The sequence below is a fragment of the Micropterus dolomieu genome, linkage group LG08, assembly GCF_021292245.1.
Source record: "Micropterus dolomieu isolate WLL.071019.BEF.003 ecotype Adirondacks linkage group LG08, ASM2129224v1, whole genome shotgun sequence".
Classification (NCBI taxonomy): domain Eukaryota; kingdom Metazoa; phylum Chordata; class Actinopteri; order Centrarchiformes; family Centrarchidae; genus Micropterus; species Micropterus dolomieu.
In genome coordinates this window covers 12,979,985-12,997,659 of record NC_060157.1, presented here as the reverse complement: position 1 = coordinate 12,997,659, position 17,675 = coordinate 12,979,985, and the positions used below count along the sequence as shown (strand labels likewise).

The 17,675-nt window shown below is 39.7% G+C and overlaps 1 protein-coding gene across 2 annotated transcripts; it reads left to right on the top strand.

The window, feature by feature from the left end:
- Positions 1-3,575: 3,575 nt before the first annotated feature.
- nr2c2 (nuclear receptor subfamily 2, group C, member 2) lies at positions 3,576-17,379 on the top strand. 2 transcript variants are annotated; one of them, XM_046055545.1, is made up of 15 exons: positions 3,576-3,708; positions 5,793-5,877; positions 6,203-6,298; positions 6,537-6,737; positions 6,908-7,013; positions 7,180-7,359; positions 9,053-9,209; positions 9,306-9,396; positions 10,354-10,499; positions 11,827-12,004; positions 12,357-12,478; positions 13,464-13,603; positions 14,081-14,218; positions 14,355-14,460; positions 14,984-17,379. In XM_046055545.1, the coding sequence occupies exons 2-15, from the start codon at positions 5,818-5,820 to the stop codon at positions 15,153-15,155; spliced, it is 1,893 nt and encodes a 630-aa protein (XP_045911501.1). In that variant the 5' UTR covers positions 3,576-3,708; positions 5,793-5,817; the 3' UTR covers positions 15,156-17,379. The 2 variants fall into 2 exon arrangements, with proteins under 2 accessions (XP_045911501.1, XP_045911502.1); XM_046055546.1 differs by lacking the exon at positions 3,576-3,708 and adding an exon at positions 3,882-3,982.
- Positions 17,380-17,675: the final 296 nt, after the last annotated feature.

Sequence of the window (17,675 nt, the reverse complement as noted above, 5' to 3'; positions counted from 1 at the left end):
ATCCCTTTCCCCCCCCCCCCCCCCCCCCCGGCCTCTTAAATATCGTATTTGCTAAAAATAAAATAAAGATGTTTATATTTGCATACATTGTTCAGTAAATTACAGCCTGTCAAATGATTGCCTACGTTTGATGATTAAATAGCTATATCCATAATAAACCGCATTATGTGTGGCCTAGCCTACTTGGACTGCGACAAATGTAATTGGCTCGATTGGGTTAGTTTCCCCATAAAACATATTCACATCCCGATAGCTGCAATATGGGCAGATAATGGCGAATTTGCAGGGATGAAGATCTTAAAACGGACGAATGACCAGTGTAGCCTATACTGCAGCCTTTAGATAATGTTGTTTTATCACGGCCATCTGTGCCGCTTTGCTGTGCTCCTATTCCCCTTCACGCCCGGTGTTATGCCGAGTTTTGCCTGCCTGCCGAGAATTGCATGCACCACCAAATAACCTACTGCTTTTAAACGCTATAATATTCTTTGTGGGGTCCATCAATGGTATTAAATGATTCGAAGTATATATTTTATGAACGTTTACAGTCTTTAATATGTCAATACACTTAGTAGAAGTACCATTCCTGGACATTTGGTATATATGTGGAGATAACGCCGTTTGATCAATGAGCACAGCAAAGTGTCTGAAAAGGACCTAAAGAGGTGGATGGATAATTCGGCAGATCAAATTTTGTATGCTACCTGCCGAGATTTGCATCCAACTCTTTTCTCAGCATAAATGACCGTTATCACCCGCGAGGTGCATGCAATTCTCGGCAGGCAGAATTTGGCACAACACCTGGTTTATCGAACTTGATGGCGCAGAGCGACACCTGGTGCTCAATCACAGGTACTTTTGTCGTTTTGTGTTGAGGTTGGAGGAGTTCACGCAAATGCAGGCAAATAGCTTAAGCAAATGTGAATGGTTTCTTTCCTGCAGAGATCTGATACACGAACGAAACACGCTGCACGAAGACTAGTGCAAAAACAAATGTCAAACACTAACATAAAAGTAAAAGGGACAGAAGTTACAGACAATGTGTCCAGTTAGTGAGTCCTGTAAGACCTCAGCATCATCCCAATATGAAAGAATAAAACAATCGTCATAGACATTTATTTAAAGACCCCCCTCCATCCAGAAATGTTTGACAACATAAATATACTCTGTCTGATGTTAAATTAAGTTGTTAGAAAATCTACATCTCTCCCCTCATTAAAAAAATCCAGAATCTCTGAATATGCAGATGTTTATTACAACTGGACACAAGATGTCTCCTACTTCACAGAAGAGTCAATCCTCAGTTTAGGGATTTCACAAGTACATACACATACTTATGTGTATATGAATGTGGAAACGGGCTACAGTGTCAATCTGATGACTGAACCAAGTGACATAACAATCAGTAAAATACATTTTTGAGTACAGGGGGAGTTCAGTGTTAAAATTCACAAGTAAAAGCTATGGTGTTTGGACACTAAGTGTGTATCCCCCTTTTCTGTAAGTACTTCATTATACTTCAATATGTATCTTACAAGATAAGTCACTCGAAAACTGCATTGTAAATTTTATTGTAAATAAATACATTCCTACAAAGTGTGCTGCCTTTTCCTTCTTGCACAAACATTGACAATATATACTTTCTTGTTATGCAATCATATGTTACACTTATATACCTGTCTCTTGTGTTTGTATAAATGTCTTGTAAATGAATTGTAAATCACCTTTTATTCTACAGATACTGTAAATTGCTTAGAGCTGATCATTGTAATAACAACCCTGCAGCAAAATCTATGTCGTATGCTAGCACTGCGGACACTTTTTAATATGTGCCAGACCTTCTTTCAACAGAGTTCTTTGCAATTCCTAAATGCTTTTTGACAGCATAAGACACAGGGGCCAACAACACCTGGCAATTTCTCTGTCTCTGTCTGGCTAACATTTCCCTGTGATGGTGACTGCAGGATGCCATGAAGTGTTCCCTTCTTTAAGTGACTCTGAGTTCCCAATGATATATTAAAGCTTAACTGAGACAGTTATTTAAATGTTATGGCAAGGTGTTCAAAGTGAATTGTGGAATGAAATCTCATGGTGGATTAATTAGGTCATTCAAACTAAATCCTATATAGCAAAATCCCATCAACTTTCTGGCAGCAAAGCAAAAGATTTCTAAAGGATGTTTCTAAAAAGCTATTGGGTGATTTTTTTTTTTTTTCAGTTACATATATTGGGCATATCTGTTTTTAAATTGCTTGTTATAGTATATTTATTGTTGTCATTTTATCAAGCTGTACTATTATATTGTGATGTAATGTTTTTTTTATTCTCTTTATTTTGTTTTAAGTGTTTTTTACAGGCCAATGTTTTGCATTGTCGACGTTTTATGTTCTATATGATGGGTCTTGGCCTGGACAATACTGTAAGAGCTATTGTTAATCTCATTGAGTGCCTTTTGGTTAAAAAGCAATATGAATGCAGTTGCATATTAAGATTTACTGGTAAATATTCACACCAAGAGCACAGAAAGAGGCTATGTAACATAATTTTTTATCATACAAATTGAAAGGAGGCCAGACTGCATTGTAAAAATATATACTGTATGTCTATACAGTCATATTGACAACAAGTTGTAAAATGATGCCATATTTATCCCATGACTTTACTCTTTAGCATTAGCAGCAGCTAACTGTGCAGATGTTCATGTGGCAGTCATAGATAAAACAATCCATATATTTTTGTCCTGGAAATAGTGTAGCATTTTTTTAAATCTAGAAATGACAGTATATGAGTGTCTAGTAGTAGTCTATTCTTGACTGTATTCTGAATACATATTGCACATAATTGTTATTACTGTTTTTGGTTATTGATTGTAAATAGTGCTTATATAGTGAGTGTATATATTTTTACTCCTTTGTAGAATGTTAACTATATATTTATTGTACATAGTGTGTGTATAGTGTGTACCTATATTATTTATACATCTACGTAAGAAAGCTAACTGATTATTTTACTGTATTTTTGTTCCTTCCTCTGTGCTGCTGAGTCAACATGAATTTCCCCTATGGGGGATTAATAAATGAATATTCTATCTTATCTTATCTATGAAGACATGAGAACATAATTAACTAGGCTATTCAAATGACCTTTGGTCCTAACTACAATATAAATTAAATAATAATTAAAATAATTACTTGGAATTTGACCAAACATTTTTATGCTTATAAATATTTTATTAACAACGGAATTACAAATGACATATAGGCTATCATTTTGTTATATTATAGGCCTATATGACACATTCTTGACTTACAGTTTTCAAAGCTTTGTGCCATTGAGGAGAGCAGGCCAGAAATACATTAATGGTTGAGAAACAATGTCTGAGTTTGTCTCTAATGCGTCCGTTATTAAATTTTTTCTTTTGTTGTGTTCATTTTCTATCACATATTTTAACAGCAAAGCAAAGTCCCTGGACTGTCAGACAGGATGACGTAAGCCCTGTCTGACTCGCGCCAACGGTGGGGGTGGGGGGCATTGGAGGTGCGCGGGGACGCGAGAGAGAGGAAGGAGGAAAAAAACAAAAACCTTCAACCATCGTCGACGCGCTGGCGGTGCGGGGTCACGAACTATGACCTTTAACAGAAGAAAACCAAAACATATATTTTATAAAATAGCAGAGAGCCCTAAATTCGTGACCACCGTTTCTCGGAGGTAAGTCTCAGTCCCGGATAGAAAACCGTATTTAGCTGTCCGTGATACCGGAGGATAAAAGAGCGCAGCTAATGACCCAGCTAGCTTGTTAGCCAGCCGATGCGCAGCTCCCTTCCTGCCCGATTCTGGCAACTCGGGATCCGGGCAAGAGACGTGAAACGCTGCTCTGGCTACGCTGATGTGCTTTACAGACAGTTAAACTAATGTGCATTTACTGTCGATTAAACCTGAAGCAACCCCCGCATGCTAGAATGACAAATACAAGGAGAGACTGGTACAGTGAGCTCTTGCTGCAGCCCTTGTTGCGTTTACTCGTATTGCGCTAGCTTAAACAGCTAACATTGGAAAGCTGTGTGTTAGTTGCTGAATATGAACTCGACCCTTTTACCTTTGCCATCCCGGGGACAGAAGTGGGTTGAAATTACAGTGACTTTGACTTTATTCACCAAAGCTGCATTTTTACATTTACTTCCAGCACACCGTTAGTCTCCCACTCTACTGTCTGCAAAGAAAATTTCTCGTAACATATTTATCATAACGATTCGTCTCCAGTGTTGTTGGCTGACTGCCAGATTCTCCATTTTGTTCTGCGTTAGGGCAAGGAGGTACTGATGGGCATTCTGCTGGACCAATCGGTAAACATTATGAAGCAGCAGCACCCCCCAACCACACACACCCCTGGTCAGTGAGCTTGTGGAGCTACTGCAGGCACATTAATCAGCTTTCACATCTGCTGTCAAATCGTATTCTTTATTATAATCAGAAATCAGAGTCATAACTGTTGTGCAAGGAGGTAATTCATGGTAGGAGTTGATGCTATCACTTAAATCTGACTAGGAAGATGCCCAAATGCAGTACGGCCACTCAAAACTTGATATACAGATTTATAGGTTTTCAATCAGAAATCAGAAAGAGCTTTATTGCCAAGTAGTATTTTACACCTACAAGGAATTTGCTTTGGTGATAAGGTGCTACAGGTAGACAATCATACAGCTGACGTAAATAAATGTAAAAATATATAAATATGGTATAAACAGATGCAGATTATAAAAGAATAATTGAACTATGTTTGGAGAAAGCACAATGTGGCAGATATGTACATGTGCATTACGCCGGTTTGTGTTGTGCAGACATATTACAGGGTGGTATGTAAATTGAACAAAATCTACAAATATAGAAGAATAATAACGAATATGTGCAATACCCAAAGAAATACCAGTACCAGATATCAATGGATTGTGTATGGGATGTGTCTGTTGCCCTGATTTTGACTCTGTGCCGTTAGGGGTGTTACATTTAAACTGTTTTGATGCGTTTCTGCCATCTGCATTCAAATGCAGTGATTTTCACACAGTTCTCTTTGCTCTTTGTACAAGTATCATGGTTTGCAAAACATTTAACTAAAGTGCAAACACTCAGCTTTCAGTTTTCTGGTCACAAACTTGTCTCCAATGAAGAAAGAACATTTCTATGGTGTCAGCTAATTATCTGAGTGCAAATATGCAGAGGTACAACACTTTTGACTTTATAATTAGTATGAAGTCACATGTAAAGGGATAAACCAGGTTGTAGGTAAAAACTATTGTGATGTAGTGATGTGCATATAAAAGGGGGTACATTTCTATGGATGGCCATGAATTATCCACCTTTGTTGCAGTGTCCTGTTGGACAGTGTGAGGTTCAGACTGTGGTGTAATGTGGTTATCAACGTTGTCTCAAATCTCCCAGTCCCTGTCACACTCAGTCACACAAAATATTTACCTAAGGTGTTTGAACAGGAAGAATATTACAGCAGGTGTGATGTGGGAGAAAAGCCATTATCTGCTTACTTGATGATATAAGATATGGAGCAGGAAAACAGATGTTATAAATACTGTTAATTGTTATTTTTCTGTTTTGTTTGTCACCATCAAATGCTTGCATGTTGCATGCTGAAAAGACATTCGTTTTTCATTTTGCTGTCTTGAGCGAAGGGTTTTTTTTGTGACAGGATGAACATTATATCTATAAAACTGTTTCCTGCTCTTCTGTGACAGATTGTACCTTTGTGGTTGATTAATGTATTTGGCATCTTCCCCAAACAGACCTCACTAATGACCTTACATCATCATGACGACCAACCTGAATCTGCTCTCTCAGCAGAAAGTGGACTCTGAGCATGAGGCAGAGGTGAGTGTACAGAGGGAGACTTTTAATTATGTACTTTGCTGGCAGTCTGCATTGTTCCATATAACCCACGTGAAGGCTTTTTAAACGTGGAAATACTGTGGTGCTACCCTCAGGCTGTGTGCTTAGTGGATATTGACTTGTTGCCATAGAGACATACCTTCTGTAGACAGAGGTACTCTAGACAGGTCTGACTTGTACTTGCGTAAAAGTGTTGTATAATAACATTTCCATTCTTTACACAGGCTCAAGTAAAATATACAAATGTTGCAGACTTATTGATTATAATCAGGTGTTTAAACTTGTTGAAATGTGTTTCACCTTGCAGATGTCATCCTCTCCGTCAGACTCAATGATGAGTGAGTCTCCACAGCGCTTTCAGGTCATCTCCACTGAGGCTGCCACAACACCACAGCGAATACAGGTAACTGCTGTGCGCTCAACATTAGTTGGCTTCAGAGAATGTGTCACTGCTGCAGCCCGTTGATGTTGTCCTCTTTCAGCACATTAGCAGCAGCACTGAACGAGTTGATGTTACATTACTTAGCACTCCCACCTCCAATGTCACTCTCTTCTCTTTTTTTACTTCAACCCCATTGGTGCATGTTCATTTCTACCTCCCTCTCTTTTTATCTCCCTCTTCCATATCTTAACACCCTCAGATTGTAACTGACCAGCAGACAGGTCAGAAGATCCAGATAGTGACAGCAATGAAGCCTTCCAGTGCTCCCAAGCAGCAATTCATTCTGACTACGGCTGACAGCTCAGGGGCAGGCAAGGTTATCCTGGCCTCGCCAGACAGCCACAACACTAAGCAGCTCATCTTCACTGCTGCAGACAGCCTGATGCCAGGAAGGATACAGGTAGAGTTCCCCCATAATATCACCCCCAGGTACATGACGATACTATTGGCAATATCTTGGTCTTGATATTTGTTGTTATTTTCTCATAGTGTTATAATATATTATAATTATTGACATTGTGTTAAGGTGAAACACAAGATTAATGGCCTCTGTTTGACTTTGCTTTTCAGATTGTCACAGATCCTGTGTCAATGGAGCGGTTGTTAGGGCAGTCAGGGGACCTGAGCCGGCCGCAGCCAGTGGAGTACTGTTTGGTGTGTGGGGACAAGGCTTCAGGTACTTACAGCTGCATTACCTGGTGATGTGTGGTTTTGTATGTGTTTTCAATGATGTATCCTGATGCTATAGCCCACAGTGTGTTTTTCTGCACATTGTCAGCAATCGAATGTGCACCCACGCACACAGTGACTCACTCGTTCTGACTAGTTTTCTTTGTGTTTAGGGCGTCACTATGGAGCGGTCAGTTGTGAGGGATGTAAAGGCTTCTTCAAGCGGAGCGTGAGGAAGAACCTGACCTACAGCTGCCGCAGTAAACAGGACTGCGTCATCAACAAACACCACCGCAATCGCTGCCAGTTCTGTCGGTTGAGGAAATGCCTTAAGATGGGGATGAAGACTGAGTGTGAGTTTGGATTGGAGACCATGAGAAAACTCTCTTCTTCTGCGGCGGTTAGCATGTGATGTACAGTCCCAAATCACGTTACCTTGTAAGGCAGCTGGATTTGTGAGATCACGCGAAACTCCAGCCCAAATATATATTGAGAAATTAAGGAATAGCTCCCACGGTTGAAATCTTAATGCCAAATCTCTTCTGGTTGACACATTTCTACCATTGCACATAGGGTTGGGTATCATTTAAAAGTTTACGATACCAGTACCAAGACCAGTATCCTTACAGTGATACCGATACCAATACAGTACTTCATGCGATACCTTGCATGAAATGCCACCTGTTGAAGCCATATTAGTTGATTGGACAAGCGAGGAGATCTATTTCTTTTTTCAAATAACTGCTATATAACATATTGGGAAATTGTATCAGATCGCTTTTCATCCTACTTAGGTCATCCTCAGACGAAGGACGACAGCTTGGGAGTTTTTTTGTATTTGAATGAGAGAGGAGTGAAACACTTTAGTGACCACACGAATTGTGGAAAACGAATTAAAGTTAAATTTTTCTTACGTTTTACGTTTATTTTGTTAACTTTCGATCAATAAACTGAATTGAAAGATCTCCATGAGTGTTTTTGCCTTTAGTGGTGAGTCGCGAACCTCCTCTAAAAAAGACGACAGTAATAGAAGAAGACAGAAGTAGAAAATAAGAAAGGTTTCGGCTAAACAAGTCACTAAACTACACTAGAAAATCTGAAGAAGCAAATAGAGGAAAAGAGAGGCTGCACATCCAGCTGATCAAACAGACTACATCTGATATCTGTGGCAGCTGCAGCCGGAGGCTCTGTGAGAAAAATCAGCTGATGGCTGCCGCGCCACAAAAGCTTTTAATTGATATGATGGAACGCAGTGATCGATCAGTGACAAGTGATGTGAATAGCAAATAAAAAAGTACAGTGTAATGTTTAATGATACCAGTAGATGAAACCAACGGAAAGCCAAGCTTGTGGTGATAAAATTGCAACAGTGACAAAAATGCCCGAGCAGCCGAGGGTGAAGGGGCTGTTAAAATCACGCATGGACTTACAAGCGGGTGCAGGCACATTAGGGGAAAAAAGAGCCGGGCTCTTCTCTTTCTTTCATTGTGTTACTTGCAATCTGTTTACAAAAAGTATTGAATGAAGTACTGGTTTGACTGGAAACGTTTCGATACCACTCGATACTGGACTGTTTCGCTCAATACCATAAAGGTATCAAGTAGCAATACCCATCCCTAATTGCACGGTATATACCATTATATTGCCCAACGCTACTGTCACTCAGAAACAAGGCAGGTATTATCAGGGTATCTACAGATATTTACAGTAACAATAGTTAGATTTAATTCTTGTATGTGGTTGCGAGTTTGCAGAGGAGTATCAGTCAGTACAATCAGATCTGTAGCAAACACTGTCACTACTGTTAGCTACAGTAGCTAGGAAGCTCCATCCAGTCAATTTTAACTTAAATCAAAGAGTTATTTATTAATTACAGCCACAACATCTGTCAATTTTCTGTCGCAGAGAAGTCTCTTTAGTGGATTGATTTATTACTGTGATACATTGATCTACTAGAAAAGAAAAATATTCTTCTATGATCACTTGTATTATTATGACCATTCGAAAAAAGTAAATACAGGTTGTCTGCTTGCTGTTTATCCTCAGCTGTCCAGAGTGAGAGGAAGCCCATCGATATAGTTCCGAGAGAGAAGCACTCCAACTGTGCTGCCTCTACCCAAAAGATCTACATTCGCAAGGACCTAAATAGCCCGCTCATCGCCACACCAACCTTTATCTCGGATGCAGAGACAGATGGCTCCAGGTCAGTGGGAATCAAATTTACAGACAAACCTCAGGCCTGGGCTCTCAGCTGGTGATATGTGAGCTGGTTTTTAATGATGATCTGTGTCATGTGCAGATCCAGCTTGCTGGACCAGGGGATGCTGGTTAATATCCAGCAGCCGGTCATCCAGAGTGATGGAACTTTGCTGCTGGCCAGTGACTCAAAGGTACAGCTGTTACTGCAGTCCCCGTAAATGTAACCTCTCCCTGCCTATCTCCTTCTGCTCCTTGTAATAGAATTATGATCCTTTAGACAGAGATGTTGGAAGGTTTTGTTGCTCTTGCATTGTGAAGCTGTTATATTTGGTGCTTAGTATTACAAGGTCAACAAAATAAAGGAGTTCGAGCTTGAAAATCTGTGGGAAGACACTGTGCATTTTTATTGATCTTGAACGTTTTAATCGGCTTGTCTGCACGACCAGAACCTGCGATTTTTATGCTCACACTGTACAGATCAACTAATCGGTTTTGTCCATTGACAATTCCATTAAACTTTGTTCAAACAAGGTACATCGTGTCTTCAGTGTTGACGAAAAAAGAGAGAAAGGCAGCCTTACTTGCAATTCTACTATGAATGGAAAGTAAAAAGCTGCAGATGCCTGGAAGATGCAGACAATATACAGTAATCTGTCTGTAATGCAGCTATGTTTAGTTTCAATCAAGTCAAGACAACATGTACTACTCCTGTAATATTAACATAAGCTCACTACAGTTTATAACGGATCTTTAGACAGCCGCCATGATGGAAATCAGACTGTGGAACTCCTCAAACTGTAAGACAGCCAAGCGTACTTTCTGACCTGCCAGAAATACATCTGGTCGTCAGAGAGCCAGGTCGTTGATTTTTCAGGCAATTAAACAGGCATCATGACCTCTCTTAAACTGCATGTCAAATGACAGCCCATCAGGCAGAAATTAGGATCAGATTCTAAACGTGGGGGACCAATTTGAGGCTAAAATCGGGCTTATTTCTATTTATATTGTTAATAGGTTTTAAGGAGCGTTTGTCATCACTTTTTGTTGCAGGCAACGCATTTCTATGCTTTATTTTGTGTCTAAAGAGGATCCCAGTTCGGCTGACCTATTTGATGGAAAATAATCTGCGTTGTTTCGTTTGTCTTTAGATGGAGTCTGGGCAGGGGGACTTGGGGACACTAGCCAATGTGGTGACATCACTGGCCAACCTTAGCGACTCACTAAAAGAGAATCTAAACAATGGTGATACCTCAGACAGCCAACACGAGGAGCAATCTGCCAGCGAGATAACACGGTCAGTCAGAGATGCACAGAGAGGAGGGGAGTGTGTTTGTGAGAGGTATCTGCGCTGTTTCGTCACTCGCTTTTAACAGGCCCTCAGTGAATTCTCATCTTTTCATGGCCAGTCTTTGGCAGATTATTTAAAATGGAATAGATTTGTTTCTATAGAGGCAAGAAAAAGGCTTAAAATGACATGGATATAACAAGGACTTCCTCAAGGGTTGTTTTCTTTCTTGTGTTTTCAGTTGTAATGTATACAGTTTAATTTAAGTTTCAGTATTATGTGTAAGGGTGCTTTCACACCTGGATCGATTGGAGACGTTCCGAAACAAGGGGGCATTTCCCCTTTGGCTGGGTTCGTTTGGAAATATGTGAACACAACAATCGCACTCTGATCCGGAACAAAACAACCCAGCCGAGATCGCCTAGAAGAGGTGATCTCGGCTCAATTCCAAACGAACCCTGGAGCGGTTCATTTGCAGTGAGATCACAGCTGACCCATGAACCGGAACAAATTAATGTCTTTCCTGGCAACCACGCCAAAAGATCGCTTGTCAACATGTAGCTTCAGCAGCTTATTTTGCTAATTTGTTGCGGTATGTTATTGTGGTTACTATATTGTAGTATGTACTGCTGTCAGAGTTTTTTTCCTTCACGCCTCACTGCTCGACGGAGCTTTCACAATCCCTCTCTTTCTTTTTATCACTAACCATTTTGTAGACTTCAGTGTTCTTGTGGCCACTGAAGACCAAATATCTATGAGGCATTTCAGCTCCTCGCAGCACCAAGTCAACCCATGATTCATTTTGTGTTGCTGTTGTCATGGAGATGTCCCACAATGCAAAGCGCGACCTCCATGCATGAGGTAGTGATGTAAGGAAAGCCCTGGAAGGGGATGCGATTTGGACCGCTTTACAATTGTGCGGTGTGAACACAAGAGACGTATTCAAGTTGATTCGGAACAAAGTAATAAACAAAACGGTCTAGGTGTGAAAGCACCCTAAGTTAATTCCAGAAGACAACAGGTATCCCAACCCTAATTGGTTTTCCGATATTGTAAGAAATAATAATTAACCTTATACTTACATAAATCTAGACATGTACCCTTTAATATCTAGCCAACATTTAATGCAAGTCATTTACATAAAGTCTGCAGTGAGTTTTGACATTAGAGATTATACCTTCTTCTGGCTCCATACATACACAAATATACATGAAATATTATGTTAACAAGAAGGAGCCACATCTATCTATTTATTTTGCAGAATTTCCGCAAATCAAATCACTTAAAGGTGTGTATGTGTGTGTGTGTGTGTGTGTATGTGTGTGTGTGCGCACAGTGCCTTTGACACCCTGGCTAAAGTTTTCAACCCACCTGAAGTAGGGGTCAGACAGAGTCTGGCAGATAAGTCACAGTGTATCGGTGGAACAACCATCCAGCTGATTGGTCGAGACCAGGAGACCCCCATCATTGAGGTGGAAGGACCACTGCTCACAGACAGCCATGTCGGCTTCAAGGTGGGTGGAGTCACCTAGTACAGCTAATGGCTCGAATAACAGACTCACATTATTAATAATTTAGGAATACAAATTGTTTTTCTTGAGAGTGAAATTGAATCATGAAAGAATTCAAGGCCCTCTGTGTTGTGAAATTACAACAACAACAAAAAAGGTTAAAAAAGACCATTATGTATATTTACCGAGGGCTTTGCTGTATAATGAACACTTCTCTGTCTAAACATAGTGAAAAAGTGGCTTGTTGTCAAGTCCAATTGAGACACTTGTTTGCGTTCCTTTTACTTTGGCATCTGTTTATTAAAATAATTTCCTTTCCTATGTCCTATATCGCTATCTTTTCCTCTCTGTCCAGCTGACCATGCCTAGCCCCATGCCCGAGTATCTGAATGTACACTACATCTGCGAGTCAGCATCCAGACTACTCTTTCTCTCCATGCACTGGGCACGCTCCATCCCTGCCTTCTCTGCTCTTGGGTGAGACTTAAATTATAGTGTTAAGCCCCTTCCAGACATGCACCCCTTTACATTAGTGTGATGGCAATTTAACGCCTTACTCTCATGTATGAATGAGCACACTGGTCACTTTTACGTACAAGTCACAATGGCGATCTTACTAGGTCGGACCAAGAAACGTTTCTGTTACATTTTCAACACGGCTCAAGTCTGTATTCAGTGCTGTCAGATTAACGTAAAGACTGCAGAAGCACGAGGTAAAACATGCAAAGAGAGAGAAAGTAATTGTGCGTAAGATTACTGCAATAAGTGTATTATCTCAATCACCATCTCTTATGCACAAAATCAGTGTAATAAACTAGAAAACACTGAGAAAATTTAAAGTATTTTCCCTTCGTGATGTACCTGGGAACAAGGAGGTTAAAAAACACCCTCTCTATTTCTTTCTATGGCTATACATACAGTATGTGAGCGAAATGGAATTAAACGAGAGTCCCAACTTAATGCTCTGTCTTTCAGTGTTTGTTCATGTCAGATATTATAAAACAGGCCGCGGAATTCGCTGTTAAATAATGTTAAATGATGAAACTGGTGTGAAATGCTTCAGTGGATTCACTGGGACAAGCAGAGCGATTGCCCCTTGTGCTGACAAAGGTCCAAAATTAAGCAGTAGTTTAATTATGCAGTAGCCTGTGAAAGGTCAGCTATTAAAACATTTTAAACGCACTGCCGTGCTCTCTGTCTCTGTCTCTCTCTCTCTCTCTCTCTCCTGTAAATGTCCTCACAATATTTGAATAAGGGAAGAAAAGAACATCTTGTAAAAGTCACCTCTGTCTGAATGACAAAATGCTTTCACTTTAATAACTTGATGAAGCCGGCTGTGTGGAGTATTCCATGTCTGAAAAGGGGCTTTTGGAAATACCATAACACTACACGCTCCTGTCTATTTTACAGTAGATTTTTTTCCATCTAAGTGCTTACACTTTTTTGTGTCTCTGTCTTTCAGTCAGGAGGCAAACACCAGTTTGGTGCGAGCCTGCTGGAATGAGCTGTTTACTCTGGGTCTTGCTCAGTGTGCTCATGTGATGAACCTGTCGACCATCCTCACTGCCATCATCAACCACCTCCAGAGCAGCATCCAGGATGGTATGGACCACAGACCTCGTCATCATTTCTCAGTGGGACACACAGACAAACAGGATTCAAGAAATGTGATTTTTTTTTAAGCTGTTCCAGAACAAACTAGGAGTAAAGCATAGAGGAACTAATGGGAAAGGGCTGTAGATAAGTTTTCTTCCATTGTTTCATTCATTTGTCAAGCACTTGTGGCATTGTAGGTGTGGTTTATACCATTTTATTGTTTCACATTCCAGTATTACACATATGAGCTCCAGATGAGGCTAGATGACTGTTTATTATTTGTTCATGAGTCATACATGATGGCTCAGATGCCAAAATTGAACTTGATGTAAACTACATGTCAAAAGAACTTGACAAAACCCGTCATTAACAAGCAGTGATTCAAAATTGCAAGTTTTGATGACAAGGACATGTTTTTGTCACGTCAGAAAAAGTAAATTATGAATCTTGAAATATCAAACTGGACATTTTCCTCTCTCCCAGACAAGCTTTCAGGGGACAGGGTGAAGCAGGTGATGGAGCATATTTGGAAGTTCCAGGAGTTCTGTAACAGCATGACCAGGTTGGACATTGACAACTACGAATATGCCTACCTGAAGGCTATAGTGTTGTTCAGCCCAGGTGAGTCTGCTCTGAAGAGTGTCAGCTTTTCTTAAAGCAAGTTACTTTCATTACTTTTTATCAGTCAGATAAAAAGAGTTCCATGGACGAATGAAAGTGATTTTATTAAATTTTGTATTTGTATTTAACTTGTCAGATCATCCAAGTGTGGACAGCGGCGGGCAGATTGAGAAGTTCCAGGAGAAAGCCTTGATGGAACTGCAGGACTACGTGCAGAAAACCTACACTGATGACACTTACAGGTACATTCAAACATCCGGTCTATGGAGCATGTGTACCCCAGGGGGAACTTATTCAGTTACCGAGGGTACATGGGAAGATTGTGGAGCAGCTCAACTTGATGATTTGGTAAAAGAACAAAAACAAACATATCCCAATATTTGTGCAAAATGGTATAAGGCTGATTTTTTGTTTATTTGTTGTCACAATAACCAATAAACTACCAGTTACAATAAGCTGACTGCACAGGAAATGTCTCCCACCAACCCACTAATGAATAAAGACTGCAGCTTTGCAGCTTGCCACACACACACACACAGACACACTCATGATTCGATGATCAGTCAACTATAGACAAGACTTGTCAATAAATAGTCACTGGTAAATGCGTGTCTGTCTGGCTAGCTGACATAAGTTTGGCTTATGAAGACTGTGGCACTGTGTACACACCCCGAGGAACTTATAAGAACATCTTATTTGCAGAAAAACAAGGTAAGCAGCTATCAAGGTGACTTTGCAGGAACTGCTGTGTGTCTTTTTCCCCAGGTTGACCCGTATCCTGACTCGTCTCCCGGCCTTGCGCCTCATGAACTCCAGCATCACAGAGGAGCTCTTCTTCACTGGCTTGATAGGTAACGTCTCTATTGACAGCATCATTCCCTACATCCTCAAGATGGAGACGGCTGAGTACAGCAGCCAGGACAGTCCAGCACTTTAGCACCCAGAACGGTCGAATTAAAGATTAGCGAGTGTCCACTTCAGGAACTGTCTTTGTTTCGCGAGGGGTTTACTGTCGAAACCCTGTCCAAAATCCTGCAGCGGCCCCTTGTTTTCTAACGATGCATGGTGCAAAGTCATTCAGGACTCCTTGCTAGAGTAAGATAAACTGGCACTTGAATGCCAGGATGACACTTGGAATGTTTTCTGGAGCTGATGCAGTGTGGTAATCAGTCGCTCTCAGCTGAATGAAAAAGGAATCCTCTGCAGCTGCAACTGTGCTCATCTCCTTTAATGTCTTTACAGCACTTCATGCGTGCTTTACCTTCTGGCCTAAGCCTTTTCAAATAGTTTTAGTCTTATCCAAGCCTTACCATGCTCTCATGTTGATCACATTCATTGTTTAGCACTAGCTGGTGTTGCCAGTATCAGATGAGCTATATTAAGAAGCCCAGTCCTTAATCTAACAAACAGGAAGTGGAATTTCCACCTTTTTAAAAAGTCTAACCCAGTCTTTAAGACTAAAGTGAATCTGAGTACTTAGTTTAAAAGTGTACTTTGAAGCTGTAAAATATTTGTTTATTTGGTATTTGGGAACATTGGCTCAGTTTAAACTGGTATTTTTATTGGCTGTGCTTTCACATTGAGAATTCAGGCTTTTACAAAGACCAAGTATGACTTTTCTGTTATACAACAAGGAATTGAAACATGCTTTGTAATAATTTTCTCTCTTTTCAATTTTAAAACTGACTGACTGAATTTCCTTAAAGGTGCAAGACATTAATGTACAGTTCTTTACTTTAAATAAATGTAAATATTAGTTGGAATGATAACTCCAATCAGGTACAAAAAAATTAATTCATGCTTAATCTGTATTCACATTGCCTCGCTATCATAGCATTGAGCTACTACATTCTTAGCTCATTCCGACATGACCATCTTTTTTATATATTGAATGACATGTCCGAGATTTTAAGTTTGGGTGTGTTTTTACATTTAGGTACACTTGGTTCTGGGTTATCATGAATGTGTTGCTAATAGAACCTGTGCAATCACCTCATCACTTTTTCCCTTTATGACAATCAATTATATGTTACTTCCTTTTGTCCCATCAGTGTCATGGAATGTCCCTCTCGATCTGCATTTTGTATGTGTATTTATCAATGGTAATTATTTCTTTTAAGGAATCAAATTCTCTTAAAGATTTTGCGTTCAGAAATGTTACGTAAATGTTACGTGTAGCTATGCTGCTGTTTTTGTACTTTTGTTTGCATTTGTACTCTGCTAAGTGCACATCAATCAGCGTATGTGGCGTTCCACTGTCTTCATGCTGACTAAAACTTTGTGTTTTTTATGTTTTCTAAAAACTTTTAATTTGTTGTGAACAAATTTGCTTGTTGCATACTAAGTGTACTTAAAGTACTTTTGGGCAGGTTTCCCTGATTTCAACAAAAACTAGAGATTTTGTGGGTAGCCAGTCTCATGTGCATTGACGTCTTGAAGACGGTATGTGCTGCGGCTTATCCACCTGTATAAAGGTTTAGAATAAGCATCCACAGCAGTGTGAATGATAACGGGGACGTAAAGAAGTCAACACGGAATATGTCTTGTGAAATAAATGTCAATTGTAATATTTGGGTTTAAAACCTATACAGACTGTTTGTAAAGGCACTGTCGTGAAATGACCTTTGTACATGTAATTTCATAAAAATGAGTGCATGTTGTTTTTAAGGCGGGTTTTACAATCTTGTGGCTGTCCGCCCTAATAAGGAGCATTGATATAATTTTTATAGTGCATTGCAGTGCATGAACAAGTTGCTTAAAGTGCATTTTATGAAATGCTGTATGAAAAATGTTTAATTTAAATGTTGTGGCTTTAAAATATTTACCATGAGCAGCTCCCACATTAGAAGATATTAGATCAGAATTTTGTTTTTCAGCTTTGTGGATTGAGTATCCTATGTTTCAGATTTTTATACTGTGTAAATGTACTTTGTTTTTCTGCTCATAAAAATGTATTTCTTCAGACATTATCAAGAGATTCAAAACATTGAAACATTCATGTTTTGCTGGAGTCTGTCACAATCCTACATTTCTACCTCACACCGATAAAGATTTAAAACAAATGTATTAGCGACTGAGCTCCTGTCTCAGCATTCCAGTCACTGAGACTGGCTTCTCTGAAGCCAGGTGTTATAGCAGAAATAAACAATGACGAAATATGACATGGCTGGGAGTCTGTTCGTGCTGAAAATGAAAGGCTAAAGTGGCACAATGTGAGATTTAAAGGGGTTTCTTTTGACTGAATCCCTTCTCACATTAAAGCTTTGGCAACATCACACCAGTTTTTCCTTATCAGTTAAGTGAAAGATGTGTTTACATTATTGTTGGAAAAGACTTAATTAATAAGATTTGATGTCTCAGCAAAAAGCCATTATGAAGATTTTTTTTCATGGGTGTGAACACTTATATCTGTACGCTTTTATACACTTTAAATACGTAATTAGTTAATGTGGGATCG